Source organism: Corvus cornix, chromosome 3 (assembly GCF_000738735.6).
Source record: "Corvus cornix cornix isolate S_Up_H32 chromosome 3, ASM73873v5, whole genome shotgun sequence".
Classification (NCBI taxonomy): domain Eukaryota; kingdom Metazoa; phylum Chordata; class Aves; order Passeriformes; family Corvidae; genus Corvus; species Corvus cornix.
The window spans coordinates 18946569-18970258 of NC_047056.1; the positions used below are offsets into that span (position 1 = coordinate 18946569).

Here is a 23690-nt window from a genome sequence, read left to right on the forward strand (position 1 = left end):
TCCTTTACAGAAAATGTTCTCAGAGCCCAAATTGTCCAAGTAATATTGACTATCCTCTACATGCTTTACACTGGTTTTGGCTGGGATAGAGTTAATTTTTTTTCTAGTAGCTGATAGGAGGCTGTGTTTTGGATTTGTGATGAAAACAGCACTGATGGCATGCTGATGTTTTAGCTGCTGTGGAACTGTGCTTACACAGTGTCAAGGTTTTTTTTGTTTCTCACATTGCCCTGACAGTGAGCAGGCTGGGGGCTCACCAGAAAGTGGGAGGGACACAGCTGGGACAGCTGACCCCAACTGATCAAAGAGATATCCTGTGCCGTATGATGATATTCCTGGAAATAAAAGCTGGGAGGAGAAAAGGAGGAAGGGGCAATCTTCAGAGTTATGGCATTTGACTTCCCAAGTAACTATTACATGTGATGAAGCTCTGCATTCCTGGAAGTAGCTAAATACCTGCCTGTACCTGCCTGCTGATGTGAAGTAGTGAAGAAAGTTCATTATTTTGCTTTGTTTGCATGCTGTCATTATCTCAGCCCACAAGTGTTCTCACTTTTACTATTCTGACTCTTCCCCATCCCACAGGAGGGAGTGAGTGAGCTGCTGTGTGGTGGTCAGCTGCCCACTGGCATTAAGCCACTGCATACTGCTAAGGTGCTTCTTAGCATGTCTCTGTCAGTGGAATGCTCTTCTTCCCAAGAAAGACTTCATGGGGAGTGATAATGCTGTGATGATGGCAGTGGTGGTCACTGCTGTTTGTGTAAATGTCTAAGAGCTTTTGATACCTTGTTTGCTTGTGCAGACTTTTATCTTGTTTCTTAGTACAGTGCCTGTTCATACTTTAATTTGGAAACAAGCTCAGTTTCCAGGGGGTAGAAGAGAATTATGTGGCAGTACTGTGTGATAGGTGTTGAGAAGGACTTAAAGCTTGTTGCAGTATCTGCAGCTGGAGTGTTGTATCTTCCTTCATTCTTGATCATCTATATTTGGGGTAATAGATATTTTGAAAGTTTCATTCACTGGTTTAGTTTTACCACTGTTCTTACCTCCCACTGTTACATATCTAGTGAGTGTGCTGACTTTGCAAGTACTTGGGTGGAGAAGTTTCCACTTAAACATGCCCAAGCCACAGAAATAAATTGTAGTAGCTTTTTAAAATTGTACAGAATATTATACCATAAATAACTAGTGAATACACTATCTGCAAGTGCAAAATGTAGTTATGATGGAATAGCCTGTGTGGTTTTATTCAGTTAATTTTTAAAAATGTTTTAATTTGGTGACAGTAAATATTTCAAAAGGCCATTTTAACAGATGTTTCAATGCATGTTAACTTCAAACCAGGTTATTTTGTGGCTTCAGATTGCATCAGGTGTTTTTTTCCCTCTCTGTTATGCTATTCCTTTGTCTTTGACTCAGTAGAAATTTTTTTGTGCTTTATCAACTTTTGTCAGCTGCAGCATCTGGCAATGAGAATGTTCAGCCTCCACCATTAGCTTATAAGAAATGGGGTTTACAAGATGTGGATACGATTGTTGACCATGCTAGTATTGGTAAGCATTTCTGTTTAATTTCAAGTATTTAAAAAAATGAAATAATGTTTTTGTGCAGTTAACTTCGGGTTGAAAGTACTTAGTGATACCGGTTGAATAGAAATACTGAGAGAAGGTTGTCATGATGAATTATCTCATTAACCATTATCAAAAATATATCTTACTTTCTTTTCTGTTCTGATTGAGCCTTCCATCTTACAGCTGTAACTGACTTGTTCTTTGTTGCTTGGGAAGAAACAGCTGAGAGAGATCAGATCAGATGCAGTTTTTTCCATTTCTATCTGGTGAAAAAACTGTCTGGCAGGCAGGTTAAGACTGATGGGGGTGTTCCCTGAGTCTAGCACATAAGGAAAATTGAATTTGAAATGGTTCCTTTCCAAAGAGGACAAATTGACTTGTAGGCTCTCAAAGACTTTTACCCTTCAGGAATTTGCAGAAGCCTCAGTTCTTGTCAGAGAGGCATATCTGAGGGACAGTAAGCTTAGTTTCTCTTCCACCCTTTCTACAAAAGCAGCTAAGAGGTCAGAAGGCTGCTATCAAGGCAGGTGAAGTGAGCTTGGTACATGTATTTTTGCTGCTCAACTCTGCTGAATTTTTTTTCTTCTCAACAAACCAGATGTGCTTTATAATTAACCCAAGGCCATTAGGTTGTTTCTGACACATTGTTTAGCATTTCTGTGGTTAAAGCTGTTCCTCTTCCCTTCCCCCTGAATGTTGGCTGGTCAGTCAAGAAGGCAGGAGTGTATTTATGCTTTTGGAGCAATTGCATGCCTTTGTTCTGAATGTGTAAGACATTCACTTTAATGTTTCTGTTAGGCATCATGACACTGTGTCCTTTTGATCAAATGAAGACTGCCTCCAATATAGGAGGATATAATGCAGCTATAAAAAACAGTCCACCTGCCATGTCCCAGTATGTTACTGTTGGAGCCAATCCTTTCACTGGGTTCTTTTTTGCCCTGGAGGTATGTACTACAAAGCTGACTTGCTGAAACTTTGAATAATTAATCCTTCTTTTTTCTGTATGAGTGTTTCTGAAGTATTCTTATGTTCATTTTATGCTGACATTTCCCCCTCTTGATCTTCTGAAACTGGAATGGTTTGGAGTGGATGTGATAGTAATGTCTAGCATGGCTTCCTGCAAATGAGAAATTTTATTTTCTATCTTACAGTGAATGTGACAGTCAAGTAATTTTTTAAAATTTGTTAATTTATTGCCTATTACGTAACTTACCTGTTTTTGAAAAATTAGGTTGGTATTGTGTGAACAATGCATCTTAAGGATTTTTGGAGTCTCTGGCCTTTGATTGTGTGCAAACATGACCTGAGTACATTGTAGTGATTTCTTGTAGGAGAAAATTGCAATTTATGCTTAACATGTAGCATATTTACATCATTTTCTGTTGTATGGGAGGAAAAGGATGTCATCGTAGCTGTGTCTTGTACCTTCAGACCCTACATGTGTGCTGCCCTTATCAGGATTGAAAGTTAATTGAAAATGCTAGAATTGGAATTTTTACTTTTGTACTTGCTCTTCCAAAATGTTTGTGAAAAAACTGCTTACATGGTTATTTGTAAGGATGCCAAAGCCGTACACCGGCTAACTCTGTGATAGATCATACACAGGGTTTTTTTAACTTCTGTTGCAGACAAACATACTGAGCTACCAGTGACTTGCAGGAGGATTTTGAAATTGTAAAGAGATGTCAGAATGGCTTTTCTGGGGGCAATGAATTAAAATTTTGCAGTCTTAAAGCTATGCTTTCTGAGCTGAAAGTCCATAGGAGGCCTGAAAACTATTCTGCAGTTGAGTTCAGTGTAAGAACTATTTCTTGGCTTTCTAAAGGCTTTGTTCCTTCATTTCAGGGTGGTTCACAGCTGACTGTTTCTTGACTTCCTAAGCACTGTATTCCTTTCTTTCAGGGTAGCTCACAGCCACTGTTGTCTCACGTTGCCTTAGCCGTTGCAAGCAAACTGACTTCAGCATTATTTAATGCTGCCAGGTAATAAAAAAATGTATTTTTTTTTAGTTGTGGCTTCATAATATTTTGAGCATTTTTAGGACCATTAGTGTAATTCTTCTTACATGTTTTTCTGTTGCAAGTGGCTGGCTTGGTTGGAAGAGTAAGCATGAAGAAGAACCTGTCCAAAAGCAAAAACCAAAAGTGGAACCTGCAACTCCATTGGCAGTGAGGTAAGTTTGTCAGTTGCTTTAGATCTCTTGTGTTTTTAATTATTTGGATTATTTTGAATTGATGAACATGTGACTTTAAGCAGTAGTGATAGTTTGCAGGTCATTTGTTTTAAGCTTTGTTTCTTTTCAGTTTATCATTCTGAATAATGAAATAATTAATGAAATAATCTGAAACAAATAATTATTCATCTTTCCCTTCCAGTGTGTGGGTTCACTGTTACTGTACAGTCGTTGCCTGACAGTGCATGACAAGGCAATCACTTATCCTACTTTCTGAACTTTGCTTTTGCAGTAGGACTTAGGCAGAGCTATGATACATCTTGGTAGATAGCACAAGAACCTTTTTCAATTTGCTCTTAATTTTACCCATACCTTCTGTTACCTTAAAAAAAGAAATCTTAATCCTTATAAGAAAATCTAACTATTTCTGAAGAAAAGGATGTGTTTAGTGGTTTTGCTTGATTATTATTATTTCTTTAGGTTTGGACTTCCCGACTCCCGTCGCCATGGTGAAAGGATATGTCTTTCTCCATGTAACACTTTAGCAGCAGTAACAGATGAATTTGGAAGGGTAATTTTGCTGGATGTTACAAGAGGACTTGCAGTTCGCATGTGGAAAGGTATGGTAGTGATATTAGGATAACAAATAATATTCTTCAAAACACTGGGGCTTATGTTGAGACTTATGATTTCAAATATTTTACTACATTGGTTCATTTCAAACCAAAGTCAGGTGTAACATAAAGTTCATAAGGGTATTGCTGCAAATCCCTGGAATACATGGCCTACAGTTAAAATTTGGTCTGTTCGTTTTGAATGCCATAGATTTTTCTGAATTGTTTTTCTTCACAGACTGTTTCCCAACAGAAAGCTTTTGACCTCACAATTTTTTTGGAAGAGCTTTAGCTTTATTCTCCAAGGTTCTTTCTCTTGGTAAGCTCTAGTACCCTCTTTAATTCTGCTGAGAAGATAAACAATTTGAAAAATCAGTAAGAAGATACACAGCTTGTTAGATTCTCATTTCATTATGATGACTGCCCAACAAGGAACTCCTCAATTTCTTGTGTTGGTGTAATGTCCAGAGTATTGACCTGATGTGTCTTGGGGTTTTTTTGTATCTTCTTCAGAGGAATTTGTTCCTCCCCAAAGCTTTGTCATGGGCTGTGTTTGGCCACTCTCTGGGGGGCCCTGTTCCAAGTCAATGGACCAGAGTTCTTTCCAGGAGTCAGGAGTTGCACAATTTGAAACAAATCTTAAGATTACAGCTTGATGCACTAATCATGTATTCATTGCTGCACACTAATGAGCTTCTGTCTTCTCTTACAAAGGATACCGTGATGCAGAAGTTGGTTGGATACAGACTGTAGAGGACCTTCAGGAGAGGGAAACTGAGAAGATGGATTCTTCTCCTTTTGGAAATGCACAGGGTCCAAGCAGGGTAGCTCAGTTCCTTGTGATCTATGCTCCAAGAAGAGGTATTCTGGAAGTGTGGAGTACACAGCAAGGGCCTCGGGTTGGAGCCTTCAATGTGGGGAAATACTGTAGGTAAGAAACAGGTAGCAGGTAGGCATGGTGGCTGTGCTGCTGCAATACAGTGATATGTGGCTATGCCAGGGGTAAAAGTGCTAGTGGTGCTGGCAAGCACTTCTTGTGCTGCCCAGTGTTTCTACTGAATGCAGCTGCTTGTTCTAGAGATGGGAACTTAGTCATATTTCATCACCCTACGGTCTTTTCTGATAAAGGTGTTTAGCAGTTATTAAACCTTAGCTTTATAATACTTTTTGCCATTTTATTTAATGTGTGGGAAGGGGAGGTTGCTAGTTTTGTTATTCTGTATAAAGGGTTGTTTTTTTGTTGGTTTCAGGTTGTTGTATCCTGGTTATAAAATAATGGGTCTAAACAATGTGACCAGTCAGGGATGGCAGCCCCAGACTTACCAGATCTGCCTTGTTGATCCAGTCTCTGGGAGTGTAAAAACTGTCCATGTACCTTTCCATTTAGCACTGAGGTAAGGACATTCTGTGTTCTGTATTACTAATTTCATTATTGTTTTTGGAAACAGTTGGAGAGGGTAATCCTGGTGTTCCTTTTCAAGCTGAATAGTACTCTGTAATAGTGTCATTGGTTCGTATGGATTAACTTGATTTTCATTATTGTGATGTTACCTTAAAGTAGCATAAATAATTTTAAAAATACAGTTTAATTGAATCATTGCTTTTAGTTCTCTTCACTCATACAATTAAAAATTCTTTTCCTTCAGTGATAAAAAGAGTGAACGAGCAAAGGATATGCATCTAGTGAAGAAGTTAAATGCTTTACTCAAAGCTAAAACCTCAGATCCAGGTAGGTTCTCCTGTATAATTTCTAAAGATTGTGTGTTATCAAAGGGTTCTTGGATTATCTGTCCTGTAAGTGTGCAATCACAAGTATGATCGTGGTGCATTCTGACAGCTCTATGTGCTATTAGTTATGATCTTTAAGTAGCTCGGGGTTTCTGTTAGTTTGTTTCATTTTCCCCAAGCTTTTTTTTGGCAGCTTCTGTAACAGTATCTTCATCTTTGTCATGAACCCATATGCCCCTTAACTGTTGTGCAGGTTGACTTGCTCTTCAAAAGGCATTTGAGAAATATGAATTGAAATTGTGATTGTCTTTGTTTGCAGATCTAATTGAAGCTGAAGCAAAGGAATTAATACTTGATATCAAATACCCTGCTACAAAAAAACAGGTGAAGATTTAGAGTATACTTTAATATTAGAAAAAAAGTACTGCATTACCAGAGTGCTAAATCTTTCAAAATATGGGGGTTTTTTTTCCCTATATTTACTTGAAGCAAATAATTGAGCTGTTTAGGGTTGCTGTATGTTTTTTTCTGGGTAGTTTTTTTACAACATATTGACTAGAATTAACTTTGACTTGTGACTTCTCCAAGGCATCATCCATGAATAATAAAAAGAGAGAAGACTTTTCTGTAGGAACAAATTATGCCACAAGTATATGTGAAGGTGAAATACAGATGAAAAATTGTGGTCAAATTTGTGCTATTGTTGGCTTAACTTCCATATTTGTACAATAAGATTAAGTGAATGTTTAATTCTCTTGAATATCTGCTTAACAGGCTTTGGAAAGTATACTGACAAGTGAACGTGTGCCACTTTCATCTCTCACAAACATCACTCAGACATTAATGGATAATTTAAAAAAACAGGGTAGGTGGATTTTGCAAATATGGAGAGGCATTTGCACTTGGTCTGCAGTGCTGTAAGACTATTGTAGAAATGTTCTATTCCACAGGAAGACTGCACTTAGTCAGCTTAGTTTTGATACCAGATATCACAAGATGTTGCTTTACCGTGTCTTTATTTAATGCAGACTGCAAATAGCTTGCTAGTAAGTATGCTTGGCTGTGCTTGCTGTGTGCTTAGTAACTTGTAATGATACATTTTTAACAAACCCAACGAAACAAACCCAACAACAACTGCTCTGGGTACTTGTGTCCTGTAAAAGCTTCCTTTAGAAAGAAGGTTCATAGGCTTTTGCCTGTAAATATTTTAATTTATTCTCTCTTCGAGGAAGGAAGTAAGGATGTGGTGTGGTCTGTGAATTTTAATGTACTTGAAGCACAAAATCCTTACCAGTGAGAGTCTGAGGTGTGACCAGATGTCTAGTTGATTTGGTTTTGTTTGTTGTTTTTGGTTTTTTGTTTTTTTTTTTTTTTTTTTGTAGATTTTGCTGAAGTTTAGCAAATACTTCATGTTTTACTGGAGATTTCAGAGCCTTTGTCAGGGAATGTCATTGCCAATTCAAAATCTTGTTGCTGAAAGTCTACGAGATTGTTTCTTTGAAATTACACGTTCATATCTTTCTAAACTGGGCAAACTTTGTGCTTGACCCATTTTAGAGACCCAACTGGGTATTGAGAATTAGAGTGGAGAAGTATGTGCCTGCCACTTCCTTTGCATGTGCTAGAATTTCTCAGCAACAGAAGTCTGCTTTGTTGTTGTTGTTGTTGTTATCACTGGATTCACACTGCCTTGTTAAAAGATGAGGCTTTAGCAATAGCAGTCAAGAAGTCCCTACCACTGTTGTTTGCAAGTGCTGAATAAACCATTTGTCCATTGGAAAGGCTGTGTCCCTTCTCCTGCCTCAGTTGAGAATGTGACAACATATTCTTGTAGTTTCAAATGCTTGAGAAGAAATCCCTCCTTCATTTCTATCAGTGGTAGGTTTTTCTTATCGTTTTCTTGAAGTATATAGGGGAGATCAAGAACTTCACACATGCAGTTCTCTACCTAATTTTGGTTTGGCATTCTAAATCAGTAGTATTATCCACCTCTGTTGGAACTCCTAAAATGTCCAAAGGAAAACAGAAACATGCTTTTTAACACTGAGGAGAGGTTGATGGAGACTATGGTTTCTTGGTGTGTTTTTCATCATTAATCTCTTGTTGTCAAACATAACATTATTTCCCCACAGTCAGAATATACAACAAACTTGACGAATGTTCCAGCCTTCTAATTTCACAAGAGTAGGGTCATATTCCTCCATTCTGTCTAGTAGGTAAAAGATAATATGCAGAAGATCCTGGGCTCTGTGAATGCTGTGGTTGTGAATTCAAGGTCAAGTGGCTCTGTGCCAAGCTCCCTGTGTTTTTCTTTTTTTTGGTAGGATTTTAATAGCAATGTATCAAAAGAATTTAAGGGGTTGTAGGTGAAAATCATGTTTAGAAGCAGTTTCAGGTGAAAATTATGTATTCAGAGGAATCTTTTGTATAGAAAGGTCCTTTTAGGATCTCTCAAAAAAGCTTTCTTTAATGACTAATAAGTTGGAATAAAAGGGTTTTTCTGGACATGTTTGTGGTAGTTTCCTATATTCTGTTTGCTTTAATTGTTACTGGAATTTGAATGTCAATAGATACATGAAATTTCTGAGACTAGGATTGCAAAAATACAGAAGTCAGTGTCTTGCTGAGATGAAATTTAATTCATATCGATAGTTATCAAGCCTTCTTCAGATGCAAGGAATATGCTTGAAGTGTTGTCGCAATGAATAAAATATTATAGTTTGTTATTCTTGATGAAAGAAAATAGGAACTGTATCTCAATTTTTGACAATTTCTGGTTTGATCTTAAACCAGGAAAAGATAATAGATTTGTCTTTGTTCAGTTCCACATTGTCAACCTCCAGTTTAAAAACAAGCCTGATAACTTTTTTTAATACCTCTTGTAAAAGTAATTCCTATTTTATGCTGCTCTGAATTGAATGTAATCAAAAAATTACAGTGAGTTTCAGAAATCCTCCAGTTCTGTGCATGTGTTTCAGTATTCCAGGCTACATATTCAAGTTCAAATGCAGTTTTATTTCTCCTCAGAGCTGGAGTGTGTGGATGAAGGACTGCTGCAGTTCTGTGCAAACAAGTTAAAGCTGTTACATCTTTATGAACTGGTTAGCAAACTAAATTCCCAAAGCATACAGAAAGAGACTCCACCTTCAGATAATGTGAGTAAATCCAAAATTCAACTGTCTTTTAAAATCCAGTGATTATTTAAGCATAAAAACTCATTTTCAAAGCCTCGGATAAAGTAAGTATGTAAGCAAGTTACCCATTTTTGTGGCCTGGAACTTTTAATGAAGTAATTGTTTATAATATCTTCCCTCCAGCCTCATAATTTATCTACCTAACATTGTTTAGGAGTCACATGAAGTTGAGATAGAAATGAAAATAAAACCACAATCTCCTGTTTTCAGTCCTTTATCCAAAGTACATAGTGTGTTCTTAACTTTGGTTTTGAAGGATATTTTGGAACCTGTAGAAGTTAAAACTTTTGATGCTTGTATAGCAGCATAATTTGGCTTGCTTTTGCTATAATTTGTAAAGCTGCTTATATATTTACAAAACCATACTGGTATTTTATAAGTTTGTGTACTTGGTGGATGATTGTTATGCTATGAGCAGGCTCTAAAATGGGAAATGTATCTGTTCTGGTCCTTAAAAAGGAAGCTAGACAAGCTCTTCATTTGAGCTATGTGAATAGCTTATTTGGAGAATATTCAGCCATTTTGGCCCTTCTCAAAGACATTTTTAGTGTTCAAAATTAAATATTTTGACTCTCTTGACTTTTTTTAGTTTTTGCTATGGTTTGGAAACCCATCTGCATGTGTAAGTCTTGAGGGTTTTTTTATTTTTACTTTTAAGGACTTAGCTAAACTGCTTCATCTTGAAGAAAAAGATTTTCATAGGCTTGAAACTTTACTGGAGAACTACAAGAAAGAAAATACTCCAACTACCGCTCAGTTGACTGATGAGAAGGACGATGTGTTGTCTGTGAAAATGTTCTTGGAATATCTGGAATATGAAAAGGATGTGATTACTGTAAAAAATATGGAAGATGGAGAATATGTGGCTTTAGGTAAGAGCTATTGAACTCCTTATCACATTGCTCAGACTGATTTTAATCTAAGATGGTATAAATATTTTAGCCTTAATTTGAGGACCGTAGCAACCTGTCTTGCCTTGAAGTAGTGTGTAACTGCTCCTTCTGGACTCTCACTTAGGTGGAGGGCAAGTCTTTATACCTCAATAAATATTAATTCAAATTAACTACATCTGTGGGTACAATTACCCTGAAGCCATGTAACCACTGTTCATTCATTTATTAACACTACCAAGTTGAGCAGTGGTGACTGGATACTTCACAGAGCAGCTGTACCCTGCTGTTTCTTTCATGGTTACAGCATACTAAGAGTTGAGTTAATGGCAGGGCTGACTTTTAGCCTCAGAGATGGGGGGAGCTGACCAGAGGCAGCACAAGGCCATTAGGTGAGGCAACAAGGACCCCTAATTTGTGGAGTTGAGATTTTCAACCAGGTCCCTCTAAGATGTCCATTGAGTTCATTTAGTCCATGACTGTGGGCTCCATCTGTTATAGTAGTCCTCTAGGGCAGGAGAGGTGGTGTGTGCTGTTGCATTGCTGCATGCTGAAACCAGTTCTGGTTCTGTCACTGCTGTGCTTATCATGTTGTATCATCACTGCACTTTGCCAGATTCATCAAAATTAAGTTGTCATTAATCTGGCTAATTTTTATTGCAATACCATTGATATGACATATAGCATCCATAGTAGTGATGCCATACAATGTTATATAGCAATTAACATCATACAATTCAAACCATTGGCTGTTCCCACCCAGAATCAAATCCCCTTGAGGTACACTTCAGGCGTTCCACAAATGGGTTTGCTTTTGCCTGAGGCAGGAATAACACAGACTCTGTTCCCCAGCATATTTTTATCTTTCTGTTGTACATAAGAGTTTTGATTGGGCAGGGTTAGTTTGATTGGCAGATCCCATAGTACTGACTAGCCAAATGACCTTAGCTAGACGTGTATCCCAGTGTTTGAATATCCCAGCACCCACTGCATTCCACGTGGCCTTTAGAAGTTCATTGTATCTGTCAGTCTTTCCACAGGCTGGCTTCACTCTGTTCTGTGCAGTCTGAATCAGTCCATTTGCCTACATGTAATGTATTCCCTCAAGGGATTCCTTCCCTTCACACCTGGGAGGAGTTGCCTCTAGAGGCTGAGGACTTGTGCTCCTTTTCCAATTCTGTTGTCAATGCCCCCTTCCCTAGAAAGGGATCCTAGCCCTTTGGCTTCCTTACGCTCTCTTTTGAGGCTACTGGCCCTGTTATCCCAACATAAGAACAGCATACTCACCTGGATTATGGCTGAAATCTTCACGGGTATCTCGCAGCTCCCTCAGGGATAGGGATTTTTTGGTTACTGTCTCATTTACAAGTTCTTCCTCTTTTTCCTTCCTGAGTAGTGACCACCTCATTCTACTGCTCTCATGCTGGCCTTGCTTTGGAATAGCCTGCCTCATCCGCTTCCTTTTCCTGTTCCTTCTGCTGAGTGAGCTGACTTCCAGTGTTTCTTCTCGTAGAGTTGGCAGTGGTTCAGTGTCAGGCTGGTTTTCTAGCTCAGCCATTGTGCCTGTTGCTGGGTTCGGAGTAGCCACAGTGACTGTCACTTTCCCATCAGATCCAGAGGTCTTCTCTCCCCTTTGACTACACCGAGCAGTGTTGAGCAGAATGATGGTAATTCGGCTGGAGAAGGGCGAGGTGTAGGAAGGCATTTGGCCCCGGATGGGCCCTTGGAGGAGCAAAGGTGTAATCGCGAATCGTTCCCACTGGATGGCACCCGAGGGCCGGAGCTGGTGGCGGGGCTGAGGCCAAACGCAGATCGGTGTCACCGCACGGATCTTACCGTGCCATGAGCCAGCATTACACAGTACCTGATAACCCGAACCAAACCCCCAGGGGTGGTAGAGCACAACACAGAATGTTTACAGCAATTTACATGTCACTTAACACAGCTCTGGCAACAAATCCGTCAGCATTATGACCACTGACTATTAAAGTAATGTAATGAATGATTATGACAAATTTGTTTCAACATGCTCTGGTCAGATCTGTCATTATCTCAACCCTCTGTGCCCCTTGTTGGGCTTTAGAAAAGACTGTTGTGGTTTAACCTGGAAAGCTGGTGAACATCAGGTGATTCTGAATGTAACTTGTTCCTTTGTATTGCTCTCAGTGGGACCTGATCAATAGATTGCCTTTTGTATAAGTGTAAGGAGAGGGATTGTGGTTTTAGATGCTGTTCATAATGTCTACTAATTCTTGCTTCAGGCAGCTTTTTCTTCTGGAAGTGTTTGTGTGGGGAGAGTTCCACAGAGGAAATGTGTCATGCTCTGGAATCAGCAGGTTTTAGCCCACAAACCTTGTTGGTAAGATGTTTACTACATACTTCAAAAATTTGATTTAGTATTTTGAAACAAAACTTCGAAAGGAAAATTTCTGCATGTTGACCCTTGGATTACTGCTGTATTCAGGCTGTGTTCAAATTACCCTCGTATTCAGTTCTTCAGTTGCTCATATTTGCATTTCCCAGTAAAAAGATATCAAAGAAAAAAAGGAAATATTCTAGTAGGAAATGTAGGTATTCTAGTGGGAATGTCTAGAATATGCATTAAGGACTACAAGTGTTGTAAAATTTTCAACTGTAATATTAATAACTACTAATGTTTGCCAAGTTGAGCCTTCAAAAGGGAGTGTTTTGTAGAATGTCTTCCTAATTAAACCTACTGATTGCATTATTTAATTTCAAAATCTGTCTTAGAATGCATTGTGCCATATATTTTTAACTTGCTATGTTAATATAATGGTTCATGGACATAGCATTTTTACTCTGTGACACAAAACTTGTTTGAGAAACTGTTTGCATTAGGTGTGTTGCAATATTAGCCTTCCATTTTACTGCTTCAATTCCATATTCTCTTTTACAGTCACTCCTTCTCAATTTATGGCTTTCCAAGGAAAAGGATATTCTAGACAAACCAGATTCTGTCAGTTGCCTTCACTCTATGCTGTCACTTCTGAGCAAAATGAAAGGTGAGACATGCATTTGGAATACTTAAAGGCAACTGCAGTTATTATTATTAGAAATTTTCTACACTGACTAGGCTGTATTATCACTTTGGGTTTTCAAAACTCCTCTCACAAATTATGCAGCATAACTAGATGCTGCATGTTCATGGACTAACTAATCATGCCATGTTTTCACTCTCCCTCTACACTAAGTTGACACAACTCCTGTTTGGCACCAGATTGTGGCTGTCCAGCTCACTTCCCTCACATATTTTGAATGTATAGTCTCATCTCTTTAATTTGTGCTGACTGGCTCTCAGACATCCTTGAGACACTGTTACTTTAGCAGCATTTGTATACTGAACATCTCTGTAACTTGAGTACTCTATAAAGTCAGTTTGCCATAATTTGGATTAGGTTGTACATATGTTGTACATATGAATAGATACTGATTCTCCTACCACACGTGCAGCTGATGTGGATAAGTCTGTGCCAGGTTTCCTTATTGTCTCCTTCACCACAGAGCAGCATTATCAGCTTGAAACTGAAAGTACGAATAAGCTCCTGCTGCTGTCTGAATAAATTAATGCTGCTGAACACAAGGTAGCCTGAGGGGAAACAGCTTGAGTGCATTGACTATGTGTGGCATCTTGGAATCACAAATGAATCTGTCTGCATTGTGAAGTGCAATATCCCTTAGATCTTGTGAGCGTGCAGCAGGGTTGCTCTCCAGTGATTCAGATCTATTATCTATTTGCTACAAATGAGTTTTGGGAATGAGTAATTCACGTTCTATTTTAAACTTGAGTCACAATCCAGAACCAGTGTCCTACATATCTAGAAAGTGATCACGTAATCAGAAATTGCTCCTGATGGACAAGCTGTGTTCACGAGTGCTGGTTCTGGGGTTGGTTGCTCCTGCACGATGACCCAAGCTGCGTTTCCTGCTCTCCCTTTGCCTGCAGTCGCTATAGACGAGTCCTGGGACACGCAGTCGGTGTCCCCCTGGTGGCAGCAGATGCGCACGGCCTGCGTTCTGTCGGAAAACAACGCGGCTGCCCTGCTGTCCGCTCACGTGGGACACTCTGTAACTGCACAGATCATCGACAGCGTGACGGAGAAAAAGGTAACTCAGCTCACACCGCCCCCTCTCTTCTAGTTACTGGAGCAGTTCCGTGAAACTGTCTTGGCAACAGTAACATCCTCAGCATTTGTCCTCATTCTGACCTGGGCACAAGCGTGCCATCCTGCAAGCCTGAAAATTTGCATTTAAATTTGAAGAACATTATGCTGAGATTAATTAAGATTATTTACTAAACATATTTAAATATGGAAACTGTACATTAAGTTTCTCTCTTGATAGCAAATTATGTTGACAAACTTAAAGCCTACATACTTTCCACATAAATTTGAGAAGTCCACTGAGCTTTGGATGGTAAACTTACTTTAATATACTTGTGATTTCTTTTTTTTTAAGTATACTGTTGAATTTTTGTAGTACCTATGTTACTATTCTTTCTTAACAAGATGGATGCTTGATTTTCTTGGCAATAAATCTCTTTACCAAGTTGTGATTAAGGCTGTGAAATTGCATACAGCATTACAATTCAAGATGGAAAACATTATTCCATTTCCAAACAGCACCAGGCAGATGTGTCTGAACAGATTAGATGGGATGTAGGTGATGTTCAGTCTTGTAAATAGAACCAGAGAATGGTTTGGCTTGGAAGGCACTTTAAAGCTCATCTGGTTTCACCCCCTGCTGCCGTGGGCAGGGACATCTCCCACTAGACCAGGTTGCTCAAGAGCATCATTACCTTGGCCTTGAACACTTCCAGGGAAGGGGCCATCCACAGCTTCTCTGGACAATCTGTGCCCACCACCCTCACAGTAAAGAATTTCTTCCTAACAGCCAATCTAATCCTCCTTATTTTTCTTTAAAGCCCTTTCCCCTTGTCCTATCACTACCTGCCCTTGTAAAAATTCCCTTTCCAGTAGACCCCTTTAGGTACTGAAAGGCTGCAGTAAGGGCACCCTGGAGCCTTTTCTCTTCCAGGCAGAACAATCCCAACTCTCTTAGCCTGTCTTCATAGGAGAGGTGCTCCAGCCCTCTAATCGTGTCTACCTTATAAATTTTAACTAGATCACCAGGAAGTGTTTTAGTATTTTTGCACGCTCCCCTTAACTGTTGCAATTTTGTTTATCAAAATTGTCAGTGTTGCAAAATAGAGATGTTGGTTTGTTGCAACATAGTATCCTTTACACACATGCTCTCTTTGTACCTTTTTCTCCAGTTCTGCTTTTTTTTTCCCCCCTACCAATCTGGAAAGATTCTTGGGCTTCCTGGCAGAGAATTTGCTGATAAAGATGAGCATTATCAAAATAATGCACAGACTGCCATGTGGTGGGATCCAGTATTTCTGGGTACATGATATATTTTTTTTAATATGATAGGAAATGGAAATGTAGGTGGATTAGTCATATATTTGGAGAAGGTTTACATATAGTGCAGGATTTAAAGTTAAATATTTTTTTAGGTATTCTAACCCATTTTCCAGTTAAATATGAACTTAAAAATGGGACTGTAAGATGATCCTTCAGGTCCTTTTATTTCTTTTAGGCTTTTATTTAAGGATCTGTGTAACTTGTGAGCAATGTGGGATTTTAATTGATCTTTGCATAATAGTTAATGCATACTTTGAAGTAAATTATTCTTTAAAATGCAGTAGCTCTTGGGATATAGCTTTGAATTTCATTGCTATGCAATTTTTATGAACAAATTTGTGCTGCTTTAAAATGAGCAGGCCTAAACCAGATCATACGTTCTGTTAGTTTTCCCAAATAATTGTAGGTTCAGACACGGAATCCTGGGAAGCACTTTCCCTTGATACTGAATATTGGAAACTTCTGCTGAAACAGTTAGAGGATTGCCTGATACTTCAAACACTACTGCACAGCAAAGTGACCAAAAGGACAAAAAGAGTATCATCCCTCCAGACTGAGCCTTTGGGCAGACTGTCTGTTAAGAAATTACTTGAAGCTGGAAAAGGTACATTTTTTTCTTAGAGAGATTGTTGATTTTCTTTCTAATAGACTTCTGAGCCATCCTTACCTATTTAATGATGTATTCTGCACTGGAACTTGTTCTGCTGGATACCAGTCTTAATTTAAAAACCAATGCAAATCATGTAGAACATTGCTTTAAAGTTGTAAAAAGCTATTATTGTAAAAACTGCATTGTAAGCTTCTGATCAGTTGATTAGGAAGTTTTTTAATTGGTAGAGTTACCCTTATGTAATTAAGGTAGTAGTTAAAACTCCTGTATTGTCTGTTATCCTTAGATTCTGAGCCATAAATAATCTGCAATACATTGACTCTACCTGATACTTTTCTTTTCAATATCCTAGGAGGTATTGCTGACACTGTAGCGAAGTGGGTTTTTAAGCAAGGCTTCAGTCCTATTATACTGAATGTGGCCCAGTACAAAAACAATACAGATAGTACTGAAGAATCTGTAGAAACGCATAATAATATCTTTCTTCAGGAGCCAGAAACAGCTACAGGCTTGGAAAGAATCCTAGGTAAGAAAATAACATGAACTTTTTAAATTATAAAAGTCTGCAGAGACTGCTGCTGTGAAGTAGCAGAAATTTTAGTGGGAAGAGGTCTGTCTTCTAACTTTAGATTCTTTTTTTCTAGAGCTGCTGCAGGTAGCATATCAACAATTTCCATGTAGTCTTGAAGTGGATGTACTCCATGCACATTGCTCTTGGGAATGTGTAGTGCAGTGGAATAAGGACCCAGAGGTAAGAAAATGTCATTGCAGGGAATAATGGTTAAGACCAACTCGATAGAAGCAGTCTCACAAGTTTCTGGTAGTTCAGAAAAACATTAATAAGACTGGCTTTGAAAGCAGTTACTAGGTACAATTTTCCTGTGTAAGTGGCTAGTGGAAATTGAATTGAGAAAAGTATGTCCCGAATTGAGAAGTATGTCCCGAGGCTGAACAGCACCTCACGAGGCCAGGACTGTATGTTTCAAAGCTGCCAGATTCTCAAAACTAGGAGTGTGGAAACCAGGTTCAGTTTGAAAAAGGTTTCTGGCTGTATGTACTGCACATACAGAGCAGTTAAGGTACTGCAAAATAGAGGGGACTTTTCTCTGTTCTAAGTATGCTTAAACAAATCACAGAATACTAAATTTTTTAGACTAGAAGCCGTTCAATTTAAGGAGGAAAGAGGGATTTCTTGAATGTTCTCAGATTCCCTGGCCACTGCTGGGAGCTGTCATAAGAAAGAAAAAAAAACTCCTCCTCTTCCTCAGCTGTTCTGTAGTTTCTCTAGTGGAAAAGGTGGTCCTAAGTTCAGATGATGTTAAAAGCTAAATCAGTGCTCCTTAGACGTGTGCCACATAACTTGATGTAGAATAAAAGGTTCCTCTGAGATTGTTAAAAACTTACTCCATCATCACAAAATTGAGTAAAAATTAATCTTTCTATCAGAAATGGATTTTGTATTTGAAAACTGACTGTAGTCAGTGGAGATGTCTTTCAGCAAACATTATGTTAGCAGTACTTATACTAAAAAACCCCCTGAAATTACAGTTTGTTTCATGATGACTGAAACAAACTTTACCATGTACATGTGTTTGTCAGATACTGGTAGAGAAGATTGCAACAGCAGAGTAACTTACAAGTCTTACAACTGTCAAAGAAGGAGCTTTAAGACAATCTACCTGGGTCTTTTAAGAATTAATAATTTACATTTAAACCAAGTTTTGAATAATGTATTAACTTGTACTTTTATTTATTTTTTTTCCATAAGGAAGCATGTTTTCTCAATAGGTCTATAGATCATCTAAAATGCATCATTAATGCTCACATTCAGCATGGTAAGTGCAAAGCTCTTAGTAAAAACTATCTTTGTTGAAATTGTGAAACAGAACGGATGTTTGTTGACTAAAGTAAATGAATGCAGTTCATAATAGCAATGGCCATTTTGTCTCAAAACCACCCCAAAACTTCCTGCTGACATTTACGCTTCTCTCTTCCATGGCTCAACTGGGTTTCCATCACAACTGTGAACATAAGTTAGTTAGATAAAGTTGATGTGTTTAACTAAAAGCATTTTAAAATAAAATTGCTCTGAAATGATTTTTTACTTTTATTTAAATAGTGAAACGTCAGTTGCAATCAATTACTTCTCATGCGTCTCTTGATACCCTGTTTCAATGAAGGTGATGAGCATTTTTTTTGTAGACTACTTATGTATGGAAATAAGGTGCTCTCTTGCTGTGTACTTAAAATGTTTAACCCAGTCTGCATAATATCATATTTTTAACAAGATCTTAATTGCACTTATGACTCTATTTGATCACCAGTGTAGTCTCCTCCTGAGAAATCTAAATTCCAGATATAAAGCCGTGAGGGTAACTCACAATTCCTTCTTGTTTTGTTCACCATCTTGTAAGATCCCTTTTCTATTCACCTGGAGTTTACAAGTCTGCGATTTTTCTAGGTATTGCTCTGATGATGTGGAATACATTCATAGTAAAAAGGCTTTCTTCTGCTACATATCTTATGGACAAGGTGAGTGCAGTATCTTGAGGCTGCTTTTGTTAATAATTGAAAAGTGAAACTAGTATTTATAAACAATTTTGTTGTGGCTTTTTGTTTTAAAAAGTATTTGGAATATCTTTGATTTAACTATGCAAATCACCACAGTTTATCTGGTTTATTATGTAGCTAACTTTTGGAATTGATGAAGGAATGCTTATTTTAACATATCAGATCTGTTGGATGATTAACTGGAGGCAGCTGATCAACACTGAGTGATGTGTTCTGAAGACTTAAGTGCAGTTTTAGCTTGTAATTGCTAAATAAGAAATATTCATGAAAGAGTTTAAAACTGTCTATGTGTGCATATATAAAAATTTGTCAGAAAACAATAAATATCTTAAAGGGTTCTTCCCTGTGCCTGTTTCCTGGTAAGTTACTACCAAGAATCTACCACGAGCCCAGGTTTCATATACAAGAACTCTTATTGTGCAAAATACAGAAGATTTTGTGGATGTTGTTGAGCACTTTTAACTATTGTTACTTTTGTGAATCAGCTTTTATTATTCTAGTATGTAGCTTGTTTGCTTTGAATTTGAGCAATCTCTTGTCCCTGCTAAGCTTCAGGTTTTTCATGCTTATAACTATGCAGTGGGTCTGTTTACTGGAAGGCAATTTAGAAAGAGTGCTCCTAGTAAGTGGATAATGATTTTTAAAAAAGAATAAAACTCCCAACAAAAAACTGCAGGAATTCGCTGTCTTGTCTTCTCTTTTCCTTCTCCTTTGCTCCTCTCATTTTCTGCCTTTGCTTTTTGTTTAGCTCTCTAAGAACTGGAGAATATCCTCTTCCTGGTTCCTTTCAGCAAACAGGCTCAGTTGTGTACATTGTAGTAGGTGTTGCTTCTGCAAAAACCCTTTTCCAGTTTTCCTGCATGCCTTTATGCAAATCCTTCACCATAACTCTTCTACCTGGGTTAACACCAGCAGGAGAAGAGAGAGAGGTTTTTATTAACTAACTAGTTCCTTTCTAATATGATGCTTGGTGTTACAGCTTTAGTTCTGCATTGTAGAAATCACCGGGAATTTCTTAGCAGTCTCTGAGATTTGAATGAGGCCCTTGGGGCCTTAGTTCTAATCCCAGGCTTTAAGAAGGATGAACTAAGTATGGGCATCAGTGTTGTTCATTCCTTTACAATCTGTATCAAGTCTTCTGTTGAAAGCAAGATATGCAATGTGCTGCATCATGTAGCTGCAATGAGCTATTTTCTCATTTTGTATTGAGAAAATAGTAATGGAAGGTTAAAATGTGAGAAACAGATATTATAATGACAATTATTTAGTTGTGATACATTTTATGGTTTTTTTGTAAAAACAGGTTGGAAAAGCTCCAAAGGACAGATTATGCAGACGGGCAAGTAATACTACTTTTGTCTGAGTGGGAACAAATAATTAGAAATGTCTTAAATTTAATACTGGTTTGTGATTCATTTTTGAAAGTTTCAAAAAAATTCAAAATGTAGCCCTAGAGGCAATGTTACAATTGATTTATACTTCTTAAAATTTGTATCTGAAAGAGCGTATTAGAACAGTAGTACAACTTCAAATGTTACTGAGGGCAGGCTTGAGACTATAAGATGACAAATTACTATTATTTTTCATGCATAATATCATTAGTTAAAACTTACTTGGAAGACAACTGATATGATCAGAAAATTAAATTTACTAGGTGGTGTTGCTTGATTCAGTCTTTGTTGGAGATACAGTATTGTAAATGGCTACCTTTAACTTTATTCCAAATTTTCCTGTTTTTTTAATTCTTTGTTGTACTTCAGTAGGTATTTGTTTACATTTAAATATAACAGGTTAAGAAACTGAGCTGAACGATGTATTTTATGTCAACAACTGTCTTCTCAAACATACAGAGCTAATTCAAGCCTGTTTCAATTCCAGCTAAAACAATTTAAATTTTACTGTTTGTTACCAGGATGTAGGGATGAGTGATGCAGCAATGACAGCTTTTCTTGGCTGCTGTTCAGAACTTCTGCAAACTTTGCTAGAGGTAAATTTTTATTTTTCCCATTGAAAGCAAGGAACTAATGGGTTAAAATCTATTTTTGAAGACTGTGGTTATACTAATTCCTGTACTGTTAAGTTCAGACAAATATTAATGATATTCTAAACTATATGAAAATTTCTTCTTAATTTCACTGCAGAGCACTTGTGCTCGAAGGCTTTGCAGAGCAGGCCAGTGTAGGAGGTGTTTAGTGTGTGTGTCTGTCGTGTGTTGCTGTGGCAGGCAGATGTGAGCAGTGATGAAATGCAGGCCCCTGTGCTGGACACTGAGGACGCCTGGGTGTCGGTGGAGGGCCCGGTGTCCATTGTGGAGCTGGCCCTGGAGCAGAAGCGCATCCACTACCCGCTGGTGGAGCACCAGTTCGTGCTGTGCACTGTCCTCTATGCCATCATGAGGCTCTCCTTGAAGGGTGTGAAGCCACTGTCACTGTTTGACAGCAAGGTATGGCTTTGAAAGCAGATAATGAAATATTACCATATTTAATACTCCCTTACTTTTGGTATCTGGGATATTTGCTGGCTTTCGCACTTGGAGCAGCTCCTGTGTGATTTTATGAAAGCCTTTAGTCCACTGCGGTGCATTAATGAAGTTGTCACCAGAATTCAGGCAGAGACACAAACTTGGTGAGTTTCCTTATGAGTAAAAGATTTATAGTGACCTCAGTTGCATGAAGACCAGCTCTTTAATTATTAAGTGGCCTGAAAGTACTGCATGGTCAGAACACTGGATGACAGGTTTTTCTGGTTGCTTTGAGAAGTGCCAGACCAGTGGCAACATAAATATTTAAAGGTCAGAAATGTTAGTGTCACTGTTGTATCCATTATTGCTGATGTTTATTCCAGAATTCTGAGCATCTCAAAGAGGATAAACAATTTGTCATTTAACCCATATAAACCACTTTAAAAAGCTGCTGCATTTAAAGTGCATTACATTACAACCAGAGCTTGATCCTGATACCAAAAATTGGGCTTTCCTCCTCCTGTCATAAGCACACTGCAATTCTAATAGAATTTAAACACGAAGTACTGGTGTAGACTGATTTAATTCCTGCTGTGGAGAATATGATTTAGTGCTGTAATACTGTTCATATTTTTTCTAAATGATTTACTGAAATTTTATAAATGCAGACTGTTACTTTCCTTTTGCCATAGACTCTTGCCTGCAAGTTATCATGAAGCATTTGAGTCTGATTTTAGCATTTTACCACAGGTCAAGTTCCATTGGTTTTATATATTTTTTTAATCTGTTAGCAGAAAGCATTATATTACCTTTTGTCATTTAAGAGTGCATATTATGTCTCGAGTAAAATCAGATCTTATTTCTGTGCTTCCATTCTTTTACATACAACTATTACTCTTAGCCATTCTCTTTTTGCCTTCACTTCCACAAGGTTTCCATTTGCTCTGTGAGCAAAATAGAAGATGCAGTACAAAATAAATTTAAGAAATAAGTGGGCTGCTTAGTATTGGATCAAAGCAGATTTGTTGTATTGCCCTGTTTCCCTGAGGCCTGTCTTTGGTTCTCAATTTTAGGGCAAAAATGCATTTTTCAAAGACCTTACATCAATTCAGCTGCTGCCTAGTGGGGATATGGATCCAAACATGTTATCCATACGACAGCAGGTAGGCAGAAGTTTTGTACTCAAAGTTCTTAAACTTCTGAAGTTACAAATAATCCTGAAGTAACCTGCAACTTTTGCTTCCAAGTTCTTGCTCAAAGTCGTGAGTGCGGCGGTTCAAACACTGTGTTCATCACAGAAGGACAAAGAGGTCTCAGAAGAGGAGTATTTTCCTTTTGAAAAGGGGAAGAATTGGCCAACTTTGGCTGCGGACCTGGCTCAATATCTTCAGATCTCTGAGGATCTGGTCAGAAGGCATTATGTCTGTGAACTGTACAGTTATGGGATGGATCATCTTGGTGAAGAGGTAAGAATAGGTTTTAACATTTTTTAGTACATACAATGCTGTCATATATTCTGCTAAAATTACTTTTTTACTTACTTAACATGGCTGGAAGGGTTAGACAAGATTTGTCAAGATCAAAAAATCCCCAGGCTGAAAAGTCAGAGACTATAAAAATACTTTTTCGGATAATTACGTTTATTTTTCCATTTTCCCAATAAGAATCTGTGTATTGCAACTAGTGGAAACATGACAGAAATTCACTACTGGCATAACTAGCATGGCCTTTTTTATTTTATTATATTTGATAAATTCAGGAATTGGCTTTTTTTGCCTGTAATGTCTTTTAGGAAAGAAAAAACATTTAGGACAAAGAAACCCCTTCCCTTCCTTGAGGGGGGAATATGTTGTTGGGCTGTAAGACAGATCTTGTGCTCCTGCTAAGCTGCTCTGAAGCTCTTACTAATGTGCTTTGTTACAGTAACACACAACACAAGAAACAGTCTCAAAAGCTATTTGTCCTTTTAGTATCAAGAACCGACTTTTGTTACAGCTGTTCAGGCCTTCAGCTTAGTGAGCTGTGTCACACTGAAATGGTTTTCAGTCCCTTACATTTCTCTGCTTTCAGGCCTTCCTGCAGGTGGCTGACAAAGAAGTGCTGGCATCCCAGCTGCTCATCCTGGCTGGGCAGAGGCTGGCCTTCGCCCTGCTCCATGGACAGATCAAGGAGGGCACGGAGCTCCTCACCAGGCTTCCTCCAACACTGTGCACTTGGCTCAAAGCTATGGTAAGTGAAACTGTTTGGAAAACAGGTTGATTTTCTGAGGCTTCTGTTCACCAAGACAGAGATTACATCTGAATGGCCCTTTCTTACTCCTGGAAGTAAGATTTTTTTTTTTCCCCCCCCAGTTTTTCCTCATGGTAGTTCTGTTTCATGGAGGGTAAAGCAGTTTCATGGGTCAAAGCATCAGCTTGATTGTGTTTATAAA

General features: G+C 38.2%; 1 protein-coding gene across 6 annotated transcripts in view; it reads left to right on the top strand.

Moving 5' to 3' along the window:
* The window catches only part of RAB3GAP2 (RAB3 GTPase activating non-catalytic protein subunit 2), a 43832-nt gene that overhangs the window by 18147 nt on the left and 1995 nt on the right, over positions 1–23690 (top strand). For 3 of the 6 annotated variants that reach the window (XM_039568643.1, XM_039568644.1, XM_010393574.4), the window contains exons 9-34: positions 1455–1553; positions 2370–2518; positions 3477–3556; positions 3658–3747; positions 4228–4367; positions 5076–5292; positions 5612–5755; positions 6008–6090; positions 6409–6473; positions 6864–6954; positions 9117–9244; positions 9942–10155; positions 12435–12532; positions 13091–13196; positions 14138–14298; positions 16005–16221; positions 16580–16753; positions 16872–16978; positions 17996–18062; positions 18689–18759; positions 20102–20137; positions 20711–20785; positions 21014–21241; positions 22333–22422; positions 22507–22725; positions 23330–23488. In XM_039568643.1, coding sequence (XP_039424577.1) covers positions 1455–1553; positions 2370–2518; positions 3477–3556; positions 3658–3747; positions 4228–4367; positions 5076–5292; positions 5612–5755; positions 6008–6090; positions 6409–6473; positions 6864–6954; positions 9117–9244; positions 9942–10155; positions 12435–12532; positions 13091–13196; positions 14138–14298; positions 16005–16221; positions 16580–16753; positions 16872–16978; positions 17996–18062; positions 18689–18759; positions 20102–20137; positions 20711–20785; positions 21014–21241; positions 22333–22422; positions 22507–22725; positions 23330–23488 — 3308 coding nt within the window. The remainder of the gene's footprint in view (positions 1–1454; positions 1554–2369; positions 2519–3476; positions 3557–3657; positions 3748–4227; positions 4368–5075; positions 5293–5611; positions 5756–6007; positions 6091–6408; positions 6474–6863; positions 6955–9116; positions 9245–9941; positions 10156–12434; positions 12533–13090; positions 13197–14137; positions 14299–16004; positions 16222–16579; positions 16754–16871; positions 16979–17995; positions 18063–18688; positions 18760–20101; positions 20138–20710; positions 20786–21013; positions 21242–22332; positions 22423–22506; positions 22726–23329; positions 23489–23690) is intronic. The other 3 variants (XM_039568647.1, XM_039568646.1, XM_039568645.1) reach the window with 2 other exon arrangements.